We start from the raw sequence: 23,751 nt of genomic DNA, 5'->3' as shown, positions 1-23,751 counted from the left end.
TTATTCTTTTTGTGTTTTTTATTTGTCTTAACTGCATATTTATTATTGAATACAACATGATTTAATCTATTTTTAAGGAACTTGGTTGGAAGCGTAGAAGGAAGGGTGGATCATTTCAAGAAGATGAATATGATAATGCTACATCAAACTTGAGTAATTGGTTAATAAGAACTCAAAAATTGCTTGATGAACCTTTAGAAGTAGAAGAGCAAGCGGCTTTATATGAAGATATAATGTCTGAAATTGATAATCAAAAATCTCAGTTAGATTTTGCTAGTAAATTTATTACAAACAGCGAAAGTAATGTTAATTTTATTTTAATTAGTAAAATTATTAATTAAAATAACTTGATAAATAATTATTTTGATTTTCTTTTAGGTAACAATACTCCATTTCACAAACTAGATCACTATAATACATTATGTACAGAATTTAGTGATTTGGAAACTTCTTTGGTTATATTCAAAAATAAAATAAAATATAACCTTGAAAAAAAACACACATCAAAAGAAATGAATAATTTAAAATTAATATTTGATGGATATGCTAAATGGCTGGATAGTGGAAATTGTACATTTGAACAAATAAAGGTTAGTGAAAGCATTAAAATGTAACTATAATAATTGACAACATATGTAATTAAATAACACTATTTTAGGTAAAATTAAAATCATTAAAATCTCTTGAAGAGCGTATTACTAAACTACATACACATAGTAAACTATTGGATTCTAATGACCCCATAAGAAATGAAGTTGAAAAATATGTATCTAGTTGGAATTCTTTGAACGAAAAGTATGAAAAATGAATTCAAAAAAACACTTCACATTTTACAATAATTTTTTATTTTAGATTTTCTACTTATGAAATACAAGCAAAGTTATCACAAGAAACCAATTCTAACATAAAATTTAAAGAATCCAAAGAAGAGCTTACTGGCTGGATTAATAAACTGGAAGGTGTATTATTAGGTGAACCAGTTCTAATGAATTATTCAAAAGTTTTGACAAATCAATTAGAACAATTAAAAGAAATGCAAAAGTCAGTAAATGACCGTCGTGATACTTTAGAAATGGTAAATACACTTGGACAAGATATTTTAGAAAAGCTAAATAGTGAAATAGCTGCAGAGCGGTTAACTGAAGACCTTCAAGATTTAAATACAAGATGGAGTGATATTCCAGTACTGTTAGATGAACGAATTTTGAAATTACAGAAAGGTATATTAAATACCAATTAATAATTTAGCATTTTTTTAATAAATCAGTTTACATTAATTACTAATCAAACTGTGTTTATTTTTAGATTTGTTTTTAGTCCTAGAATTAGAATCTAATTTTAGGACATTAGAAGATTTGATGGAACAAAGTGAAGATCTGTTCAATTATTATAATTCTCAAAGTGATCAACCAGATTTAAAAATGATAAATGTATGAAAATAAAATAACTTAAAACACTTTAAATTAATATTTTATAAATAAATAATTTATTTACAGGATGTCTGCGATTCTGTATCTCAATTATACGAGAAACTGCATGGTGATATGATAAATATATTTGAGTCATCAGTGGATACAAAATTTAAGATCGATATGAATCAGAAATTAGAATCTATTAAAGAAAAGTTAAATACAATTGTGAAATTTAAAGAAGATATTGCTATTGAAGGATTAAAAACCATAGAAAAAGTAATTTATTACAGATATAATATTATTTACCATTTGTATATTTGAATTTGTATCAATTTTTAAAATTATAATTTATTATCAAACATTAATTACTATTATTACTTCAGGATTTTACTGATATAAAAAAGTGTGTATCTGAAGTGGAAAAATGTCATTCATATCGAGAGAAGGATCCTGTAGGTTCAGCTGGTGAACTTATAAAATTAAAGAATAAGTACCACACTCTGCATGACAAACTTTTGGAAAAAAAACCAAAATTAGAAAAACTTGGTTAGTGTTATTGTTAAATAAAGAAATTTATTGATTTAATTACTTAATACTTATCTTATGTAGAACTCAGTCAAGACGATAATGTTAAAATGTTAGTCTTAAAGTGGAGTAAAGTTTTTGATGGTGTGCAACTAATAAGAAACCGTCTGCAACAAGATGTACAACTACACTCTGAGTTTAAAGGTTAGTTATTTATTGTAAATTATTTAATGTTTTTGACCTATGGAGTCGGAGTCTTAGTCTTTGTTTTCCTACCTTCACCACTAAAATTAAAACCGGTTTCCATTTCCACCCTTAAAAATAATTTTAAAATGAGACCATAAAGTTAATTCTTATGTGAATAACAACTGGTAGCTTATCTCATTAATTTCATAAGGTATAACTTGTTTTTTAAATTAAAATGTTATATTTAATAAAAGTAAAATTTATATTTATTATTACAAATTAGAGGTATAGTTATCAATATGGAAGTTTCTTATAAGTTTATGTTATTATAAAAAAGTATTTTTAAACCAACCAACTTTATAGAAATATCCATACAAACATTACCCAGGGCTTTTGTTCACGGCTGTTAGATAAATATAATTATTTATAATGTATATAATATAATATAATATGTGTATGTATATAGTTTTAATGTCTCAAGAGAATGTATGGCTTGACAAATTAGATAAATGTCTTAAAAAAAGTGTAAAAACTATAGCAACTGATGCAGAAGAAATATCTGAAGAACTTGATGTAAGTATTTATTTACACTTTATTTTTCAAAAAAATTTAACTAATTTAGTTTAAACTTCTAAAATGTAACCTATCTTACTGACTTAATAAATTTCTCAAGTTGTTTTTATAATTCTTGAACAATTTGTGAAGTTAGTTAAATGAATAATAAGAAACATTGATTTAAATATTTCAAAAAAAAAAAAAAATAATTTAAAAAGAAATAAGTAAATGCAGTCATTTTTATTGAATCAAAAGTTTTATCAAAATACCAAGCTTTTGAAGAAATTATTATTCATATTTAATGTTTATTTATCTTTTATAGGACTTAGAAAATTGTCTTAGAAATCATCCAGAATCCAGGGTTGATCGATTAAATGAAATCGGTGCAGTTTTATCTGATCACAATGTAATGGCATCTAGTATAAAAGTAGATTTAGCTAAAATTACATCACGCTGCAAAAAACTTACAACTCAAGTAATTATTTATTTTGTTTTTGTTAAATGATAATTGTTATAGTTAAATTTATTATTTACTTTTTATCTGGCATTTCTGACAACAGGGACTGCTTCTGTCTGCTTTTTTCCTCCTCTAAAATTAATATGTTTAAGACTAACAATAATTCAAAATATTATGTTAAAATATACCTTAACCATTAATCTCAAAATACAAAATATTTTTATTTTTTCTTAATTGTATACATTTATGTTAGGCAGAAGACAAAGTTAAACGTTTAGAAGAAAGCATTGAACAGACTCAAAAATCTGAAAATTGCATTGCTGAGTTTCAACAATGGCTTGAAACTACTGATCAACAACTTACATCTCGGATTCAAAATGATTTCTCACCACAAGATTTACCTAATGATGTTGAAGTAAGTTAATCTATTAATAAATGAATGGGTTTTGATTTAACCATTCATATATTTTATATTATTTTAAGTATTTATTTACTGGAGATGCCAAGGATTTGAAATATATGAATCATTGATTCTGGATTAAGAATTATTTCAAACGGGATTTAGCCGTTTTAGTAAATAATTGTTTTTATTGATAATAATACATTTTTTTTTTTAAATTCTTAATAAAACTTTTAAATACAATTAATTTCTCAAAAAAATATGCAAATATAATAAATTGACCACTTAATTGTGTATGTTGAATATTGATAAAAAACAAACTTACACAGGGAAAACATTCCATATTAATATTTGAATATTAGAGATGAAAAAACAAAGAACAGTGTGAATTACTAAATTACCTGAAGGACATAGAGTAAAAACCAAGTTTATGTTTACTCATAGCAATCCAGCGAGGTCATCAGCTCACTATGCTCGCTCTTATAGCGGTTAAATCGAAAACATTCTTTTAGTTGCTATGTTGACCACATGGTAAAATCTTTTTGTCCTATAAATCCATATAAGTCTCAAACAATTTAGCACAAAAATATTCTCCAATTTGCTGTCCAAAACTCCTTAAGGTTCCTATGGTAAAATAATTGCTTGAAAATATGCAGGCTAAAATTTAAAAAAAAATGTTGTACCACTATTTTTTTTCAATATACTGGTATTTCATTATTTTGCGGAAATTACTGTCTACTTGATAAATACTAAGGAGTACCGTAACAACAATAAATAATTAAGAATGGGTTATTAAAAGGATCTTCATACAGTTAAAGGGATTGGAGGCGGTGATTTTCTGTCTTTGTCTAACACACGTGGACCATTGAAAAAATAGCTATACGCCTGACAGAAATTAAGGTACTTCTAGTTATTCGATTTAAAAAAAATGTAAAGATATATATTATATATATATCAAAATATTGCTACAATTGAAAAAGTGCTTCGACCAATGCAAAGTAAACTTGTATACCAATTTGATTGAATTTTAAATCAAACAACTAGAAGTACCTTAATTTTTGTCAGGTGTATAGCTATTATTCCTATGTTAGACAAAGAGAAAATCACCACTTCCAATCCCCTTAAGGTGAAATATCAGTCTTATAATCCTAAATAACAATGACAGGATATAAGTCTCCTCTTCGGTTTACCTAAATAATGCCAGCTCTTAATTTTTTTAAATTGTTTCATGTCTACAGTTTATACTACTCCAATATAATTTTAAAGTTACAAATTGATAAGGAGCTACAATCGTTTTACGATTGATTTTAAGATATATTATATTAAAATCTATGGTAACGTGTTGGTTGAAGGATCAAAAAAAAAGAAAAAGATTATTGGACATTGTTTTTTTATAGTTGCATTTTACTTGACAGTCACATATCATTAAGATTTTTCTCTTACATTTTTATAGGTTGTATTTTTTTTTCTAAATCTTAGAATACTTCTTGGAATTATTATTATAATTTTCTAAATGTTTTGCTTTTTACTATAAATATTTTTATATTATTAAGTAATAATAATGGTGTTATTTTTAAACATAGTTGTGTTACTTAATTAATTTTAATTATGAACTAGTATTGTGTTATAATAAATATAATTGTTATGTATAGGATTATCAAAGACAAACGGCAGTTACATATGAATCTATCATACTATCTAAGCCATTTGTATTGATAGTAATTTTTTTATTTATTTCAATCATTTTATTCGCCCATTTACTGAGAATCATGTCTGATTCTTATTATATTTATAACGACTAAAGTTATTAGCTCTGAATATATTTGTAAATATTTTTTATTGACATTGGTTTTTGTGTATAACAGAGATTATCAAATGAATTCCAAAATCAAGCCAAACTTTTGCATGATATGGAAGAACAAATTTGTAACTATGAAATAGAAAATAAAAAAGAAGTAGCAAATCGTTTGAAAGATCAACTGTCTTTATTGAAAGTAAGCTATTTAATTTAATATTTAACAATTTACAATGTTTATAAATTAAAATAGTTGAGTATCCTATTTTGATTTGTTTATACAATTTATTTTACCATAATTAATATAATTTATTTAGTAAAACTGAAAGTGTTATTTTATTACTGTACTAAAGTTTAGTATATTTAAACACTGTAACGGTTGTTTTAATTGATTGTTTTACTGTATCATTGTTTAGAAACGTTTCTATCAGCTGGAAGAGAAATTTGAAAGATATCAATCTCCTGGAGATTTACCTACTCGTGTTACTAGAGTGTTGAGAGAATTACAATCCATTGAAAATACTATTTGTCTTTTAGAGCTGGCATCTGACGATCCTGATAGCATCAAAGGACAATTAGAGCAATGTTTGGTAATTATTACTTGTGCTTATATAGACTAATTGCATATTATGATTAGAATGTGTTTGGTATATTTATAATGTATTTTATTTATAATTGAAAATTTAAGGAAAACCCATTTAAAAAGTTATTCGGATTGAAGTTATTTACTGTAAATAAATAAATGACTCAATACTTTAATTAAATTCATATCAGTATAATACTATAATGTTGTTGCTATTTTTTTAAAAATATTATGTGACTTATTATTTAAGACAACAGACATTATGATAAATAATGATTATAATCATAAAAAATTCTTCTTAACATAGGTAATACGTGTTTGTCTTTGACTACACACAGTTATCATTGTAAGATGATCATTTTCGATTTTAGCATTATAATACTTCTTATTACACAAGATAAACTTGGAATAGGGTTTAGCATTGAATACAAAACTACAGACACATGGTATTAGCTTATGTTTGAACATCAAACCACTCGAGAGTTCTGTTACTGGTCAGCCTCCATCCTTATACAAGTCACCATACACAAATGCTACAAATTGTACAATTTCTATTTTTATAAAAAAAAAAAAGTCAAACCGAAATTTCTTAATTTTCTTTAAAAATCCCTTGCAAAGTAAACCATATTATATGTAATACAAAAAACTGAATATTGAATGAACAATAAAAATATTAACTAGTGATTTTGTCAGAAAAGTTAATTTTACTCTATGTTAGTTTAATGATAGATATTTTAATTATTTAACACATATAGGTAACAAAACATAGATCTTTATTTTAATTTTTTAACTAATACTTATTTAAAAAACAAATATTACAGAAAATGAGTTCTACATTAGAACATTTAAAAAGTGAAGTAGAATTTGTGATAAGTTCAAATGAAACTTGTGAAAATCAACTACAGCTAGAAACTATAAAACAGTTGTATTCCAAGGTAAGTTAAGTTTTGAGAAATTACTTCCATTGACATTTAATGAGGGAAAAAATGTACAATTTCCATCATATTATTATAGCTTTTATTTAAAATAAATTCTCCATGGTGTTTTTTATTGTTGTTATATAATAATAGAAAAAATATAATACATCTTTTTGAATATCAATATATTTTTAATATTTTGTGCTATAATTTGTGTTAATTAAATGCAACATCTATCTGAATCTCTATGAAAAATGTTGAAAAAGAGATTTAGCATTATACTTTTACAAAATAGGAAAATGTTCATGAAGATCTACTTTGGAAAAAAATGGACTCTTTACAACATTTTCTACCTGATCCATTTTCATATAATCTTCAAATGATAGTTTTCATTTGTTTTTCATTATGATTTATTCAATAATTCAGTTTAAGAATTTCAATTTATCAAAAATTATTTTTTTGTTTAGTTGGTAGCTGATATTTATGATACAAAATATAAGCTAGAAAAAGGCTTAAATGCTTTAGATTTCCTTGACACTAATATTAATATTATGTCTAACTGGTTGACTGTAGTGGAACAAAAATTAGATGAATTTGAAAATACTCAATTATCTGAGAAAAATGCAGAAGTCGCAGTGGCATTTATCAAAGTAAGAGTCACAATCATTTTTATTTTTACAATTTACAATTTACCATGTATAATTGTATTTTTTAATAGCAGACATTAGATAAAGATATTGAAAATTGGGAAAAGGTTAAAAATTCAATTTATGATCGTTATATTGAATTTAAATCCCTTAAAGATCCTTTATGCGATGATGATACATATTGTGAACGTTTTGATATAATTTCTAGTAGATGGAAATTAGTTCTAAATAAACTTCATAATAATTTAACATTACTGAAGGTGAGTTATATAATAGTAATACAATGTACTAATTTTGCTTACAGCTATTATTTTGAAAATATCCATAATTTGTTGTTTATTAATATATTTTAAATAAATCTTAAATTAATATTATTTTAGAATTATTTACAAACTTAAATCTCTGTATTTATCAATGTAGAGGATAATTATTAAATTAATTTTTCATTTTTATTAATCAAATAAAAATATACTAAATGTTTTCAGGATATACCTACAATAACGACAAGTGAAAAATTAGAAGGTCAGTCTAATACCATACAATTTAAGGAAACATCTGTTCCCAAAATAACAATTACTGAAGAAGAAAATAAAAAAGACCATAAAGCATTATTACAACATAATGAAGAAGATGATACATTTCAATTGACTAAAAACAGTATGTTATTTTCACAAGTATCTCAAGTAGATCCCTCGGTTTTTCAATCTTTTGTGAAACCTAAATGTGAAAATAATACCCAAGAGTGTGTCATGGTTGAGATTAAAGAACATGAAATACTAAAGTCTAGTGTTATTAGTCGTGGTGAAGTAACTGCAGTTCACCATGCAGTTCCTGAGGGTTATGCAGAAATGGTTGAGTTATCTGAGGATACAGAAACAGATGCAGATGAAACAGATGAGGAAAAATGGCCTCAAATTGTATACAGAAGAAAAAATACAGAAAAAAAATCATGTTTGAGCCCTTGTGAAATTTTAGTCAAGCGACAAAAACTGGCATCAAATGACTCACTAAAGTCTAGTTTAGAAAGCTTACATAGTAATTAGTTTTTTTTTTTTAATTAGGTATCTTATTTTTTTTTCAATGTATTTTATACTTTAGGCAAGGAGTATATTCCATCCTTAGAAGAGGAACAAAAGAATATTACTGATTCTGTTTGTGTTAAAGTAAACAAAACTCATCATACCACTATAACTGCATGGCAAAGTCCAAAATCTGATAACCGTAAAGAAGTTATACTACATAAAGAAATAGAATTCTTAGATACATACAGAATTATTGGAGCTGATCATGATGATAAAGTTTCAAATGCATTTAAAAATGTTCCTGAAGATAATGATAGTTTTTATGGTAGTGATAAAGAAACTGATGATGTAGTATTGTTTTCAGAAGATGAAGGACTCAATGATAAATATCCAGATTCTAGTTCATCAGATGATGAACAAATAACCAAGGTAAGAAAATTATTTTATGAAGTCTTTTGCAAACAACTTCTAAGAACCATAATTGGTTTTGAATTATTTTACTAAAAAGCAAATATCTACATAGTAACAAAGGTGTGTCTGGCATGGTAGGCCTGGCCGCTTGGGCATACCCTGATTTTAAACCCTTATAATATACCCAAAATATGCATTTTTAAATTTAAAACAAGAAATTGTATATTTATGTTTTGTATTAACGGACAAACCAACCATATTATATGATAAAAATTAAAAAAGGTGGACAAGTGGGTACTGCTCTGCTGTAGAGTAGTTATCGAGCATTTCATTTTAATGGATGTGTTATATTTGAATTCATTGATGAATCATTGCATACGAAAACATGATTCTGAGAGAAGACGTTGTGTATACATCCTACCATACTTGTGTAAATAATCAAATTTCATAATTTAAAAAAAAATGAATAAATAAGCTGGTAAGTGGATGTTGCTCTACTGTACAATAGGTTACAAGTGGGTCAATGTATAATGGATTGTATTAAATTTGAATTCAATGATATCATATCATAGTATTGTATAAGAAAAACAATTCTGAGCAGTGACGGTTTGTCAGTCTGGATATTTTATATTGTTATTATTTATATTAAGCTTATTCAACTTTATTAAACTTTGGTGAACATTCTATGGTTGTTAGTTTTGAAAATACAACAAGATATCAAAAGTAAATTAATGTAAATTTGTTAATTTACCGCAGAATATCAAATATCTTAAAAGTTAGAAGTTCAAACGTTCATAAAAAAATTAATGTTCCGTTTTGGTAAACTTATTATTTTGTTTAATGTAAAAGAATTAGTAGTAAATATTCTATTAAAATTTCTATAGCTATGATAAGAAAAAAAACTTTTATGAATTTCTAACTGAAAAATATCAAAATTTGAATTTTAAATCATTATAAAAAATAGTTGGGCCTATACTGTATCTTTAATATTTTTGAACTTTCATGAATAGGACGTTGCACTTGCATATTATGTTGTCTCCGTTAAATTAGAGTGAATTGACGTCTTATAAAATTTAAATGTAAGAATATTATCTAGGGCATCTCATCGGCATTTTGTTATATTTTAATTTTAAATTGAGTTATGAGTATTAAAATATGTATAGTAAATTTACAATTTTAAAATACTCATAATTCACTTTAAAATTGAAATATAACAACTAGTCGTTGAGATTCCTTAGATAATATTCTTACCTTTAAATTTTATAAGAGGTCAATTCACCCTAATTTTAAAATTAACCGAGCTAAACGTGATCTGCTGAGCGTAAAATTTGCTATGTCGTACACGTGTAAGACGGAGTAGGCATATATGCGGGTGCGACGTCTTCTCGATGAAACTTATAAGGAGAATCTTGCATTCAATTTTCAAACTTTTTTTACTACGTGAAAAAGTATTTATTGAGGATAATTAAAAAAAATAAATAGGATAAGTGGATGTCGTTCTGCTGTACAGTAGGTTACAAGTGGGTAACTGTAATGGCTGGTATTAAATTTGAATTCAACGATTTATCATTGTATACGAAAAACAATTCTGAGCGGTGACGGTTTGTCAGTGTGGATATTAGGTACCTATATTTATATTCGTATTGCTTATTATTAACACAGTAGCCGGTATGTTGAATTAATATTATAAAGTTACAAAAAACTAACTAAAATCGTTATTCTTGGTTATTTAATATGTAATTTGGTCCAAATTTTAACTTAAAATAACTAAAAATTAAAACGGTTTATGTTTTTTTTAGATTTGTTGGTTACAGAACCTTTATATACATTTTCAATTTGATAAATTATGTCAACATTTAAACTTCAAAAGATTATAAAAAAAAATCTTGACTATGTATTTTTTATATTTTAAGCTGATATTGTAAAATTAGGTGGAAAGCCTTTGTATTAAATGTTCAAGCATTTTGACCCAATGAAAACCATTTTATTGATATTTATCGAAAACAAAACTAAAAAAATTGAAAATTGAAAATGTCTATAAACAACTAGAAACGAGTCAAAATATTTTGAAAATAAAAATAAACATATTATGGTGCAAATTACAAGTATCTACGGTTAATTGTTTTTGAATTACAGATATTGATAAAGATAGAAAAACTCATGGGGAATGATGAACATGAAATGCTTATAAAAATTGTGTATGTATTTTTGATATCTAACTGCTATTTTAACTATATATTAGGAGCCTTGGATTAAATTGTCAAGCTTCTTGTCCCAATAAATACAATTTTATTAACATTTATAGGAAAAAAACTAAAAAAATTGGAAAAAGGTTCGTAAACAGCTCAAATAAGTAAAAAAATTTTATGGTGTTAAGAAAATGCTAATATAAACAGTAAACATAAAAACATATAAACATATAAACAGTAAAAATGGCATGTATTTATGGTAATTTATTTTTTTTTTTATTTATTAAGCTTGAGCCCGGTAACTTAGGCTATTAGCTGTTTTGTTTTGTTTGTAGGTTGTTAGTAGGAGGAGGAACGGTTGAAAACACGTTTTTTGTATGACGTGTGGCAAGGATTTGTTGCTAAAAATTCCGGGTGGTCACCAATCCAGAAACTAGCAACGCCGGCCGTTAAGTAAAGTCGGTGCGTTTCCGCAGTTGAGTGCACAAATAATTTATTTTGAAGTTATACCAATAACCAAAATAGATTTTGCATAATAATTCCCGTTTTTCTTTATTTTTTTTTGTTTTTCCGGCACTTGAAATAAATGACCGTAGATACATGAAATTTTCACTGAATGTTTATATTAGCATTTTCTATACACGTTCTAATTTTCAAATAATTTCGACTTGTTTTGAGTGGTTTACGGATATTTTCAGTTAAGGGGATTCCATACCATAATTTTCTGTTTTTGTCTAACACACGCGTGACATAGGATTTTTGACGGATTCTTTGCCAAACATATCAATTGATCTAATGAAGTGATGAGAATTCTGAAAACAGATTTGAATTCGTCGTCAAGTCTACTTGAAATCGACTTTACCATAATTTTGATTTTTGATTTTAGCTTCTCCAAAAAATGAAATACAAAAATTTTTAAATACTCTTTTTTTAATATGACGTTTTCTGGAATTTGGGGATAATATCAAAAATGTGGGAAAGTTGGTTAAAGTAGACTTGACGACGAATTCAAATCTGTTTTCAGAATTATTATCGCTTCTATAGATCAATTGGAATGTTTGGCAAAAAACACGTCTAAAATACTATGTCGCGCGTGTGTTAGACAAAAACAGAAAATCACGGTATCGAATCCCCTTAACAATTTTTTTTAGTTTTTTTTTCAATTAATGTCAATTAAATTTTATTCGTAGTGTCAAAAAGCATGAAAATTAAATACAGTCAGAATTTTTTAACCAGTTAAAAGTTTGAATTTTGACAAAATATGTAAAAATCTAGAAAATATGCAATTTTTTTACCTAAAAATGATTGTTTTTAAATCTAAGATTTTAAAATGTAATACAAGATTTCTTATATTATGTTTTTCTACATTTATAAAAAAAAAAATGTGTATAAGTAAGTCAAATTAAAATTGTATGTGCTTTTGAAGTTAAAATTTTTACAATATTAGATATTCACTTAATTTCTGAAGTAGCATTTTTATAATTTTGTTGTAATTCAAAAATGAAAAACACTGTAGACACTAGAAATTTATTCCTTATATTCCATTTTTCCAAATATTTTGTCTGTTTTCGAGCTATTTATGGATATTTTCAATTTTCATTTTTCTTAGTTTTTTTTTCTATACAATTTTATTTGTTGGGTCAAATAGCATGAACAATTAATACAAGGCTCCTGATATATTGTTAGAATAATAGTAAAAAATATTAAAAATACATGGGCACAATTTTTTTTTTTATATGCATTTAAAGTTTGTTTTTTGACAACATTTATAAAATTTTAAATTTTAAAAGGTGGGTAAGTGGGTCACTGTACAATGGATGGTAAATTCAATGATATAATATCATTGTAAACAAAAAAAACGATTCTGAGCGGAGACAGTTTGTCAGTGTATTCACTGATATTTTGTGTTATTTTTATATTATATTTATATTGTTATTTCGGTTTTAATACGGTAGATGGTAAGATGAATTAATATTATGAAATTACAACAAAATAACTAATATTAGAGTATATTATTATATTTTATACACAGGATGACTTTTTCAAAATATGTAGTTTGGCAAAAATGAATTTATGCTACTGTTATAACAATGCCTCCTAATAGTTAAATGAATTACTTTAATCAGAATTGTTTTTTGTATTCAAAGATTTTATATCATTGAATTCAAATTTAACACTTTTGATTACAGTGACCCACTTGTAACCTACTGTACAGCAGTGTGACATCCATTTACCTGCTTTTTATACTTTTCATTTCACCAAAAAAGAAAAAAAATCTTAAATATTTAGTAATTACATCTACAGGAACAAAATATGCATGGTAATAGCCAATAGATATACAATGAGTAAAGTTATTATAATAAAATAATTATAAAATGACTTTCAAATTGTTTTAATATTCCTTACAGGAATAAAAACTATATTACATTTTATGTAAATGATATAATTAAATTATTATGTAATCATAGTTAGTTAATATTTTAAAATATTATATATGGTACTATATATTTTATATTACTATTATTTTTATACCATATATATTTTAACAAAATTGACAAATATAATTTTTGTTATGCATTAACTATTCAAATATTGAAATTAGGTGATTAGAATTTTATAGAGAATATTGAATTAATTAATAATAAACCAGAGTCCATGGTCACTTAGGTGTGTAGTAATAAAACCAGTTATGAGTGTGTGTTGTAACTTTTGTAATAGTATTGTACAAACACATTAGGTATAGTTTTATTTAATAATTTTAACATTTCTATGGCTTCAATTGTTATTATTTGGTTCCATAAAAAGTTACAACAAAACTTAGTTGCTTCTACTTATTATAATAACTATGTGTTATTAATCTTTTTTTCTTATTTCTTTATAATATTATATTTTGATAAAAAATCATTAAATAAACTATTTTTTTTAAAATATAGTGATAATAATGGAATGTGTTTTTATATTATACTGAAATACCTTTTGATTTTGATTTTAGTGAACATGAATATTCTTGTTTATTTATTTATTATTTATATGTTAAATATGTTATAAATTCTTTAGTTAATTATTCACAATATTATTACATACTATTATTGATAACAATATAAATCAATTTATAATAAATTAAATTAAATATTATTTATTTCACAAGTTTCCAAATACATATAAATATGTTCATCAAACAATATTAAAAAAATAAATAAAAAATATGCTTTTCAAAATTTTTAATAAATATTAAAGATTGAAAAAACATTGCATTATCAAAAATAATGCTTAAAATGGTAAGATTACGTTCTATTTATTTTTGAGTATTCAATATATTTACTACTTGTCTTATTTTTAGGGTATTTCATTTATGAGGCAAAAAACTGAAAATAAAACCACTTTAAAATCATCAAATACATTAATAATAAAAAATCTAGATGAAGATATTGAAAAATATGAAAATGAAGCAAAACAAATGCTGGCGAGGATGGAACTTACTTTAAAAGACCTTCGACAATTAAATACAGAATCGGATCCAAATAAGCGTTTTGAGGTAAATTGTTCATCATCTTTACTTTTAGATATTAATGATATTATACCTACACTATACATTTCTTTAACAGTCTGTTGAACAAGAAGTTAGTAATATAGCACCAGATGCAGCTACATTAATAAGCAAAGGTGATAGTCTTATACTTGCAAGCCATACAGGAGATCCCTCCAGAGCAAGCACTTTGTGTACTTTAATTCAAGACAGACTTAGAGTAATGTGGACTCATATCATGTCAGAAATAGAGGTAACATTTTAAATTTGTAACATTTAAATTTTTATAAATATTTATTGAATTAATTATTTACAGATTGTAAAACTTCAGACACAAATGTTAAAGAAACAAGTGGAATCCTTTAATAAAATTACTCAAGATATTGAAAACTGGATTAACCATAAGCACAACAATTCAGAGGTAGAATAAAATCAAATGGTTTTTGACTGCATGTGTTGAAAATAATATTAAATTAAAATTAATTAATTAAATTCTATTATTAAAATATGTGAACACTGAACATAATATTATGTTTTAATATTAATTTTAAGGTATTTGAACGAGAAATTAATATCAAATATGATAATTTATTAGAAATGGATGAGATGATATCAGATATTGAAGCATTGTGTTGTGATAAAGATGCTGTTAATAAAATGCGACTGAAAATTGTTGAACTAGAAAATAAGTTAAATAAATTAAGTCCCTTGTCTCAACAAGTAATATAATGCAAACCATTTTTTTTTTATTGTTAACATAATATGTGTGTCAACTAATATATAATATTTTGTAGCAAAATGTCAACGTACCTGTAGAAATTTTATCTCAGATAGACGAGACACGAACAAATTTGGGTTCTTTATTAAAACAGTTGAATTTAATACCATTATCAAATAATTCTGTTGCTCTTCAGAATTCTAAGATTGAAGTAAAATTATAAAAATTATTATAAAAAAATACTTTACTTATATTAAATGTTTTTGTTTTAGGATATTCAAAGTAAAACTGAGGTTTTGAAAAAATCTATCGAAAAGTTAAGTACAAAAAATGCTAATGATGAAATATTTGTGCAACGAAACATTGAAAAAATGCAGGAGACTTGGGAAATGCTGAATAAGTGTGTGATTGAACGGACTGGGTGGGATATTAAATTTATAATTTTTATTAAATCTATACCTAATATTTAAATGTTTTTAAACTTATCTAAATATTATTTATTTTTAGACAACTATCTAGTATACAAACAGAAGTTACCAACTTACAACAAAACGGTAAAGAACTTTCTGAATGGTTAGCAGAAATTGAAAGTGATATGGAAGAAAATAGTTTGACATTGACATTACAAGAGAAAAAAAATAAGCAACACAATTTAGAAAAAAGAGTGTCATCTAGGCATAGGTAATTTTTAATTTAAAATCAGAATTTTATCATTGATAAATTGTTGACGTCTTCTAGAGTATGTTAAGGCTGTGGTGTAACAATTCCTAGTTAAAAATTAATGAAAATGTTTTAATTTAACAAGGAATACGTTATAAATTACCAAATTTTAAATTATCGACATTCTGTGGTAAGGGATATTCTGTTTCAATAATTTTGTCTCCCATCCCTATAATTACATAGTCCTCTCATTTTTTTCCTTAAGTGATATCTTATCCAGTTGTTTTTTTTTTTTTAGTTATTTAAGTAAAGTAAACTTTTTATTTATTAAACCCGTCCATTGTAAATTGTTGAAAAAAATCCAATTTTAATTTTTTTCTAAAGTTTAAGTAAACTACAGTTAATATTATTTTTTTTAAATTATTATTTGATTTATGATTTTTACCACTCCATATATATTTGTTTCCTTTAACAGAACAGTTATAAGTTTTCTAAACTGTTCACGAACATTATGGTCGCATTCAGACAGTTTCCAATCAGAAGTTGAGAGCCTAAGATTAAGATGGCAAGCAGTTTTAAATAAGCTGACAACGCAACGAGAAAGGTATGTGTATTTTTTGTTCTAAATCTATCCCATAATTTTATCCAAGTGGTTAAATGCTGGAAAGAAGGTGTTATTTTTACTCATTTGGCATAAGCCCAATTTTTATAATTATTTTGTCTAGGGACATATTATAAGTATTTTATTTTTGTTGTTTTTTTCTGAACTCATTCAGGTATTTGTTAACAACAAAATAGTTATCAGTTTTTTTTCAATTTATTTAAATTTTTATTGTTTTTAGGGTGAATGAAATGGAAAAATCAAAGTCTGATTTTTCAAGTGTCATATCTGCAACAAAAGTCACTATTGATCAAACTTTAAATGTGCTTCAAGCTACACAAGCTAATCCTTCAGAAATTGATTCACTAAATTCAAAAAGTTGTTTACTAAAGGTATTTATTTTATTTTATATTTCTTATTTTTTATTAATGTAATTTTTTTAAGTTTGATAATCTATGTATTGTAATTTTGTAGTCCAAAGAAATAGAATTATTAACTCGAAGAAAAGAATTAGATTCCATTAATTCGAAAAAATTGAAACAACCAAATGATCTTGAATCAATTAAATCACTTCTTGATAAGGTAATATTTATATATTAAACCAAGTATCCAATTGACATTGAATTATTTTTTGAAACAATGTTGAGAGGTTTTATTAAAACTTCAATGTAGGTACTCAGTTTAAAACGTTGATAAACATCAATAAAATTATTGTTTATCTTCTCTTTGTAATATTTTATATTTTGAATGGAGCGAGGAATAGATTAGTTTTAAAAATGTTTTTTTTTTTGTTTGTGATGAGGGTTTTGAATAGAAAATATCAACTTTATACGCAGTTTCTGGTATAAAATGTTATCTAGTAATATTTGGAAATAAATTGTTTGTCCCAGTTTTTATTAATAAAATTGATGAAATTTCAATTATTGCTCAATAAAAAAATAAGGAAAACGTGGATGACCCACAATAGTTATATAATAATTAGCTTCTTATTAAGCTTTGATGTACGTTTTGGGAAAGATTTATTATAATAATGAATTATTAATTATAGTTATTTTATAAACCGGGAAAGTAAGAAAATACAAATTGATAAAATAAAATTTTGATTTTTGTTTTTATCCTGATAAAACAAAATAAAAGATAATATTTTCAAATATTAACCAATTTAAATCTAATAATGAAAAAATCGCTTTGTGTGTATAATACCAAACAAAATTAAATGATTTTTTTGAATTTTTATAGGTTATATCTGATTTGTCTGAAAATTTAGAATGTTTAAATGGAAAATTAAATGCCTTAAACAGATTTATAAGTCAACTAAAAGAGTTAAATAGTTGGGTTATTATAAAAAAATTAGAAGCAGAAGAATTAAACCCAAAACCTATTTCAGAGAGAAAATTAGCAACTGAAAAATTACAAGTATGTTTTTTATTTCTATTTACATTGAGTAAAGTTTGTTTTAGAACTGTTAAACGACTATTTTAACTATTAACAATAATATGTATTATTTTAGTCAAACTTATTAGAACGAAATGCTGAAGTAAAGGATATTTTGGAAAATTTTACAAATATGGAAAAACAATGTGAAGGAATTGGTCAACCTGTATCTGTGGATTTACAAGTAAGACATTAGACTAACCTATCAATGCAAAGTGTATTTAGTTTGTTTGCTGTTTTATTGTACATATTATAAAGTGTGTTGGTTGATTTTATATTATTATTATATTTTAAAATTACTTTAATTTAATGATTGAATTTTGTTTAAGGATATAGTTAAAAATCTCAGAGACAATTGGAATTATTTGAAAAATATAAATGAAAGTATTTTAAAAAAACCAGCAGTTACATCTATTGAAGTGAAAAAAGGTGATATATTTTTTTCTAACTTTAATTTATTTTTAGATAATAATTTATTTAAAAATAATAATAAAAATTTTCATAATCAGTGATGCAACTAAGGAAGATGCTTGGTAGACTAAACCTCAGTTTTGGTTGTATTGATGACAATTATCTATGACCTTGAGCCTATAAGGTGTTAAATAAATAAATAAAATAAATTATAATAATTTCAAGTATTATACATTAATATGTGTGCCATATTTTGCATACAATCTAAAAGACAATTATCATTTGATGCATTATCGGTCTATTATTTCATAATATGACAATTTGTAGTTGTTTTATTATTTTACTATACTTTTAACCTCGAAAAATCCTAGTTGCACTGCTAAGTACAGAAACATTTTTTTTTAAAAATATTTTTAGTATCTAATTATCTATTCTGCACTAGGTAAATAATAATAATCCATATGAAAAATTAATAATTTGTTAGAGTTATGTTAGGTTTACTTATTTTTGACTCTAATTTTAAAAATATATAGTACCTATTGTTTGTACAAATATAGTAGACCATTGAGTATATAATATTGTATAGAGAAACAATGTTTGATATTTTATGCTACACTAAATATTAGTAATATATACTTAACAGTAGTACCATATACACATTAATGATTTGTTATTTATTAGAGTTATTTGTATTACAAATTTTAGTAGGAATTTACGTATTTTTTTCCTTTATGTACTACCTTTTACTGAGGCAATATAGGTATTTAAGTTGAAATGAGTGTTTGGCGCCAGGTGGTAATTATTTGTTAATTGTTTACAATTGAGATAATATTAATAGCTTTAATTACAACTATATTATACAGAGCTTGTTTAATCAGGTTTAAAATGCATCTTCTAAAAAATAAATGTGTGCCAAGTATTTAAATATTCAATTAAGTTTTTATTGCATAAAATTATTAAATTTTTATCTGCATAATCTGTATAATATAATAAAAATTATAGCGAACCTAGTGATAAAAATTATTGATAATATTTTATTCGTAGTAACAAATTAGTTGGCAGTGTGGAAATTACACGGCGTAATATAAAAACAATTTAAAATAAAACCGTTTTAAAGTATGCCATTAATGTTATTATCAAGACGAAAGTTTGATATCATTAAAAGTTTTTGCATTCGAGTTAGCATATCAACGAGTAGTGCATATCGTGGAGCTTATAAACACAGTCTATTTTTTTTTTAGTTTTTTTATACTGCAAAACTTCTATATTATACAAAAAAATTAGGATTTTCCTAAGTGTAACAACAGCTTGGGTTTTAAAAGGTCGGGTTTAGGCGGATTTGGGTGGCGTGATCATCCCTCCTCGAAGATCGACGACGATACTCCGCGAGAACATATTATCTCCGCGTACATAGGTAGTCCATAGAATATCGCAACTCATGATAAATATCGAAGCCATCTCAGTATTTGGGTCAAATATTTAATATTATATTATAATATCTTGTACAACATTATTATTAATCGCGGTGTCGGCGACGTCCGTCCGTGACGAAGACGCAGTCGTTGTCGTGTGGGACGTGCGCAGGGATCGATAAAGCGAAGAGTGCGGAAGAAAACTTTGGAATACTAACGCTACAGCCTAGGGGTTTTTGTCCTAACGCTGCGACGTGCACGTGTAGGAAAGCGTAGTGGTGGTAGTATGGTGAGGACAGTGCGGTAGTAGTAGTAGTAGTAATACCATCGGTTGGTGGGTGGGTGCGTGAGTGCGTGCGTGAGTCTTACCCATTCGTATCCGCCGGTCGCGCGCTCGGCTTTCGCCAATTCTACTTGTACTTTGCGGAGGGAAAAGTGCCGGCCGGCCAGCCGCGCGCGTACACCACGACTCCACCCACTTGTGTATCAATCGATGAGGGTGGCCGCCGCCGCGCGAGCACACGGGGCACATCTCGCGCGCGCTACTTGTTCCGGTCCATCCGCGCGGCCCGCATCGGCAGGACGTCCTTTACCTCGACCCTTTCCACAGCTTAACGGGTGGCGTTCAGCCACGCGGCCGCCGCCAATCACCACCTCTTCGTTTACTCATAGGGTTCCGAATTTATTTTTTATTTTTTTCACGCGTTTTCTTTTCTTTTTTTTCTTAATTTTTTTCCTTTTACATAATCGTTTCTGTACAGTTATCAATACGCGATTAAAGGGTCGTTAATCCATGGATCATGTTTCGATCGTAAGTATAGTAATAACATCGCTTAGCTCCCGATGATACTTTAATAATTCTTATACGACCCCGTAATGTTCTTATTATAGACATCCACATCGGTGGTGATGGATTTTCGCTCGGTTTAGTTGACGCTGTTTGATTTTATTAGAATTTTGCGTATTTTTTAAAAAATTGTCAACATCAATGCTTTTACATTAATTACGTAACGTTTTTTTAATTAAATTATCTTTATTCCTGTCAAGCCTTTTGGTTTATTTTTTTATTTTTAAGTTGGTTTATTTGTTTATTGTACTTTGAGTATGTATAAATACTAATATACATGCTTTGATTTGTGTAAACATAATACATAAATGTATTCATGTTATTTTTGTTCATTCTATTTTATGAACAGTTGTCAATTATATTCCAGCTACAATTGAAGCAAAACTAACAGCAAACAAAATATGTCTTTAAGGTGTTAAATTTTAATCATGTGTTGAACCATGTATTGATGTAAAAAAATTATTTATATTTAAAATTTGATTTCATAAATTTAATGCATTTTAGTTTGTTATTTATTATTGATAGTCAATGCAAAATTGTAAGTTTTTTGGGTTTCAGTATAGATTTTTTTTAGATTTGAATTAATCTCATTCTTTACAAAAAAATAAAGTTTAATTTTAAGTTTTTTCAAGGTTTTAACTATTGATGTTGTTATTTTTAGTTAAACCAAATAATGATAGTAAATTTGACTAGTATGACTTGACTGTCTGTATAAAATATAAATATAACAATAAAAAGTAAAATTAAATAATTTTTAGAAAATAAATAAATTACAATTACTTATTAATGTATTGATATGTAAATTTGGTATTATTTATGTGTTAAAATAATTTTACAGCAGAAGAAAATTGGAAGAGTTTAACAAGGAATGCCTCAGAAACAAATTCCCGTTTAAGTTTACGGTCTCTATCTCCAGTCAATTCATCCGATGCACTTCTCAATTTATTAGCTAGTTTTGATAAATCAATTCTTCAGGTATTTATTGGTATATAATGTAAATTTTCATAGTTTATTAATTGATATTTGCTGTAGATTTGTGATTGGCTGGCGTTAGAAGAAAAGATGTTGCGTCAACAATCAGTCACGGTAGGAGATGTCGACGATATACTTCAACTAATTGATAAACAAAAGGCAAGTTTAAAATGTACAATTGGAATTTGGTTATAGTAATTATAATTAAAAATTGAAATTGTGTTAAATTCCTACAATTATAATTATTTTTATAGATTTAAACATATAGTGTATTATTTTAGATTTGATCTATTCGTGAATTCCTACAACAACAGACTTATAAACCTTGTATGATAAGATGATTAATTATCACAATCAGAAAATGTTGATAGCAAAGATTTGAATTAATAAATATTTTTTCTTAGTATTTACTAATAACAAAAAATAATAACTAGGGTTGATGCTCTTATATGCATAAGAAACACAATAAATAAACTACAAAATGAAAAAATTCCTTAAAAATGTTCTATGTTAATGATCTAAATAATTTTAAAAAACGCTCATAAAACTGTTAAAAATTAAAATTATTTATTGGTTTTATATTTAAAAATTAATGAAGATGTAGTTTTTACGATTAGTGGAATACTGGAATATATTAATAACAATTAATTGACTTGTAATGTTTCCTCAGTTGTTAAAATAAAAGTAAAAAATGCCCCAACATTTTGAAAAATGAACTTTAAAAAAAAAATGCAAGATAAAAATAAGTTATATAAATTCGTATGTTATTGAAACACATTTTAAAATTCATAAAACTGTATCTTAAAATATTTGAGAGTGCTAACTTAAATTTTTAAATTTTATGAAGTTATTGTCAAGTTATAATTCTTTACTTACTTATTCCTTTATAGTTATTTTATGCTCATAATTCAACAAACCTTGGTTTTCAAATTATTATTTAAATGTAAATTTCTATTATAAACTCAATACATCGTGTAATTAATTTGCTAATTTTATTATAGTGGTAAAAATTATGGATTAGGTTAACAAAAGATTGTTTACTTACATGTATGTGTATACACATAGTTACCATGGCAATGCAATGTCTTAATAGTTTCTTGCATATTTCATTCTTAATAAGACAAGTCTGTCTGTAATATTTTGTGATAGGGATTATTGTATTTATTTATTTTTAATAATATAATACTATACTATACTACTATATTATATTATTATATTTGTTTAAAAATATATTTTAATATTTTAATAATTTTTTTTTTTCACTATTACCTAGATCTTACGAATTTTGGTTTTAAATTGTATATTATTATTTTCAGCTAATACTATAAATGTTTTAACCAGTAAAAATGAATTAATATAACATAATTTAATATATATTCTTATAAAAATATGTATATACTAAAACAGTTTTTATTTTACGTATAGAACGTATTACGTGAGTTGGAACAAAAGAAGCCTCAATTAGATGAACTAGTGCATACTGCTGAAAATCTTAAAGCTGATTCAAATCGACAACAATTACATGGCAAAGGTAATTTATTGGTAATTTTAAATGAATGATGTATATTGTATAGAGTATTTTATGTTATTATTCTGTAGTGACTAAATTGCGTGAACATTGGGATGAAACAAATAATAAAGTAATGCAACGTAAAACTGAATTAAATGCAATGTTGAATGATAGCCAACGTTATGAAACAAAAAAAATGGAAATTGATACTTGGTTAACTAGAATGGAGAATAGGTTACAGCGAATGAGTTCAGTCGGTAATACAGCAGATGTACTAGATGCACAGCAGAGAGAACAAAAGGTATTAAACAAATATTATGGAATTTAAATAGAAAATTACCATTAAATATTAACCTATTATTCATGAATTGTTGTAGTCATTCCATGTTGAGTTACATCAATATAAACACCAGATTGATTTATTTAATCAACTTACACAAAAATTAATTGCGGTATACCAAAATGATGATACTTCCAAAATCAAAAAATTAACAGAACAAGTACATCAAAGATTCCAAAACCTTAATACAAAGTAAACTTTGTCATAGACATATGTGATTA

General features: G+C 25.6%; 1 protein-coding gene across 5 annotated transcripts in view; it reads left to right on the top strand.

Annotated features, from left to right (window-relative positions):
* Nucleotides 1–23,751, top strand: part of LOC132941079 (utrophin) — a 58,652-nt gene that overhangs the window by 7,684 nt on the left and 27,217 nt on the right. For 2 of the 5 annotated variants that reach the window (XM_061008943.1, XM_061008940.1), the window contains exons 15-50: nt 78–300; nt 379–590; nt 659–795; nt 853–1,220; nt 1,306–1,430; nt 1,497–1,688; nt 1,796–1,958; nt 2,022–2,141; nt 2,590–2,696; nt 3,001–3,153; nt 3,389–3,550; nt 5,401–5,529; nt 5,747–5,920; nt 6,735–6,848; nt 7,298–7,480; nt 7,549–7,737; nt 7,963–8,512; nt 8,576–8,928; nt 14,440–14,634; nt 14,705–14,878; nt 14,942–15,046; nt 15,178–15,345; nt 15,420–15,554; nt 15,616–15,764; nt 15,851–16,024; nt 16,479–16,607; nt 16,846–16,996; nt 17,079–17,186; nt 17,844–18,020; nt 18,115–18,222; nt 18,368–18,467; nt 21,547–21,683; nt 21,741–21,839; nt 23,106–23,211; nt 23,280–23,491; nt 23,568–23,722. In XM_061008943.1, coding sequence (XP_060864926.1) covers nt 78–300; nt 379–590; nt 659–795; nt 853–1,220; nt 1,306–1,430; nt 1,497–1,688; nt 1,796–1,958; nt 2,022–2,141; nt 2,590–2,696; nt 3,001–3,153; nt 3,389–3,550; nt 5,401–5,529; nt 5,747–5,920; nt 6,735–6,848; nt 7,298–7,480; nt 7,549–7,737; nt 7,963–8,512; nt 8,576–8,928; nt 14,440–14,634; nt 14,705–14,878; nt 14,942–15,046; nt 15,178–15,345; nt 15,420–15,554; nt 15,616–15,764; nt 15,851–16,024; nt 16,479–16,607; nt 16,846–16,996; nt 17,079–17,186; nt 17,844–18,020; nt 18,115–18,222; nt 18,368–18,467; nt 21,547–21,683; nt 21,741–21,839; nt 23,106–23,211; nt 23,280–23,491; nt 23,568–23,722 — 6,236 coding nt within the window. The remainder of the gene's footprint in view (nt 1–77; nt 301–378; nt 591–658; nt 796–852; nt 1,221–1,305; nt 1,431–1,496; nt 1,689–1,795; nt 1,959–2,021; nt 2,142–2,589; nt 2,697–3,000; nt 3,154–3,388; nt 3,551–5,400; nt 5,530–5,746; nt 5,921–6,734; nt 6,849–7,297; nt 7,481–7,548; nt 7,738–7,962; nt 8,513–8,575; nt 8,929–14,439; nt 14,635–14,704; nt 14,879–14,941; nt 15,047–15,177; nt 15,346–15,419; nt 15,555–15,615; nt 15,765–15,850; nt 16,025–16,478; nt 16,608–16,845; nt 16,997–17,078; nt 17,187–17,843; nt 18,021–18,114; nt 18,223–18,367; nt 18,468–21,546; nt 21,684–21,740; nt 21,840–23,105; nt 23,212–23,279; nt 23,492–23,567; nt 23,723–23,751) is intronic. The other 3 variants (XM_061008941.1, XM_061008944.1, XM_061008942.1) reach the window with 3 other exon arrangements.

Source organism: Metopolophium dirhodum, chromosome 3 (assembly GCF_019925205.1).
Source record: "Metopolophium dirhodum isolate CAU chromosome 3, ASM1992520v1, whole genome shotgun sequence".
NCBI lineage: Eukaryota > Metazoa > Arthropoda > Insecta > Hemiptera > Aphididae > Metopolophium > Metopolophium dirhodum.
Note: the sequence above shows the minus strand (reverse complement) of the source record. Positions and strands in the feature narration are given on the sequence as shown.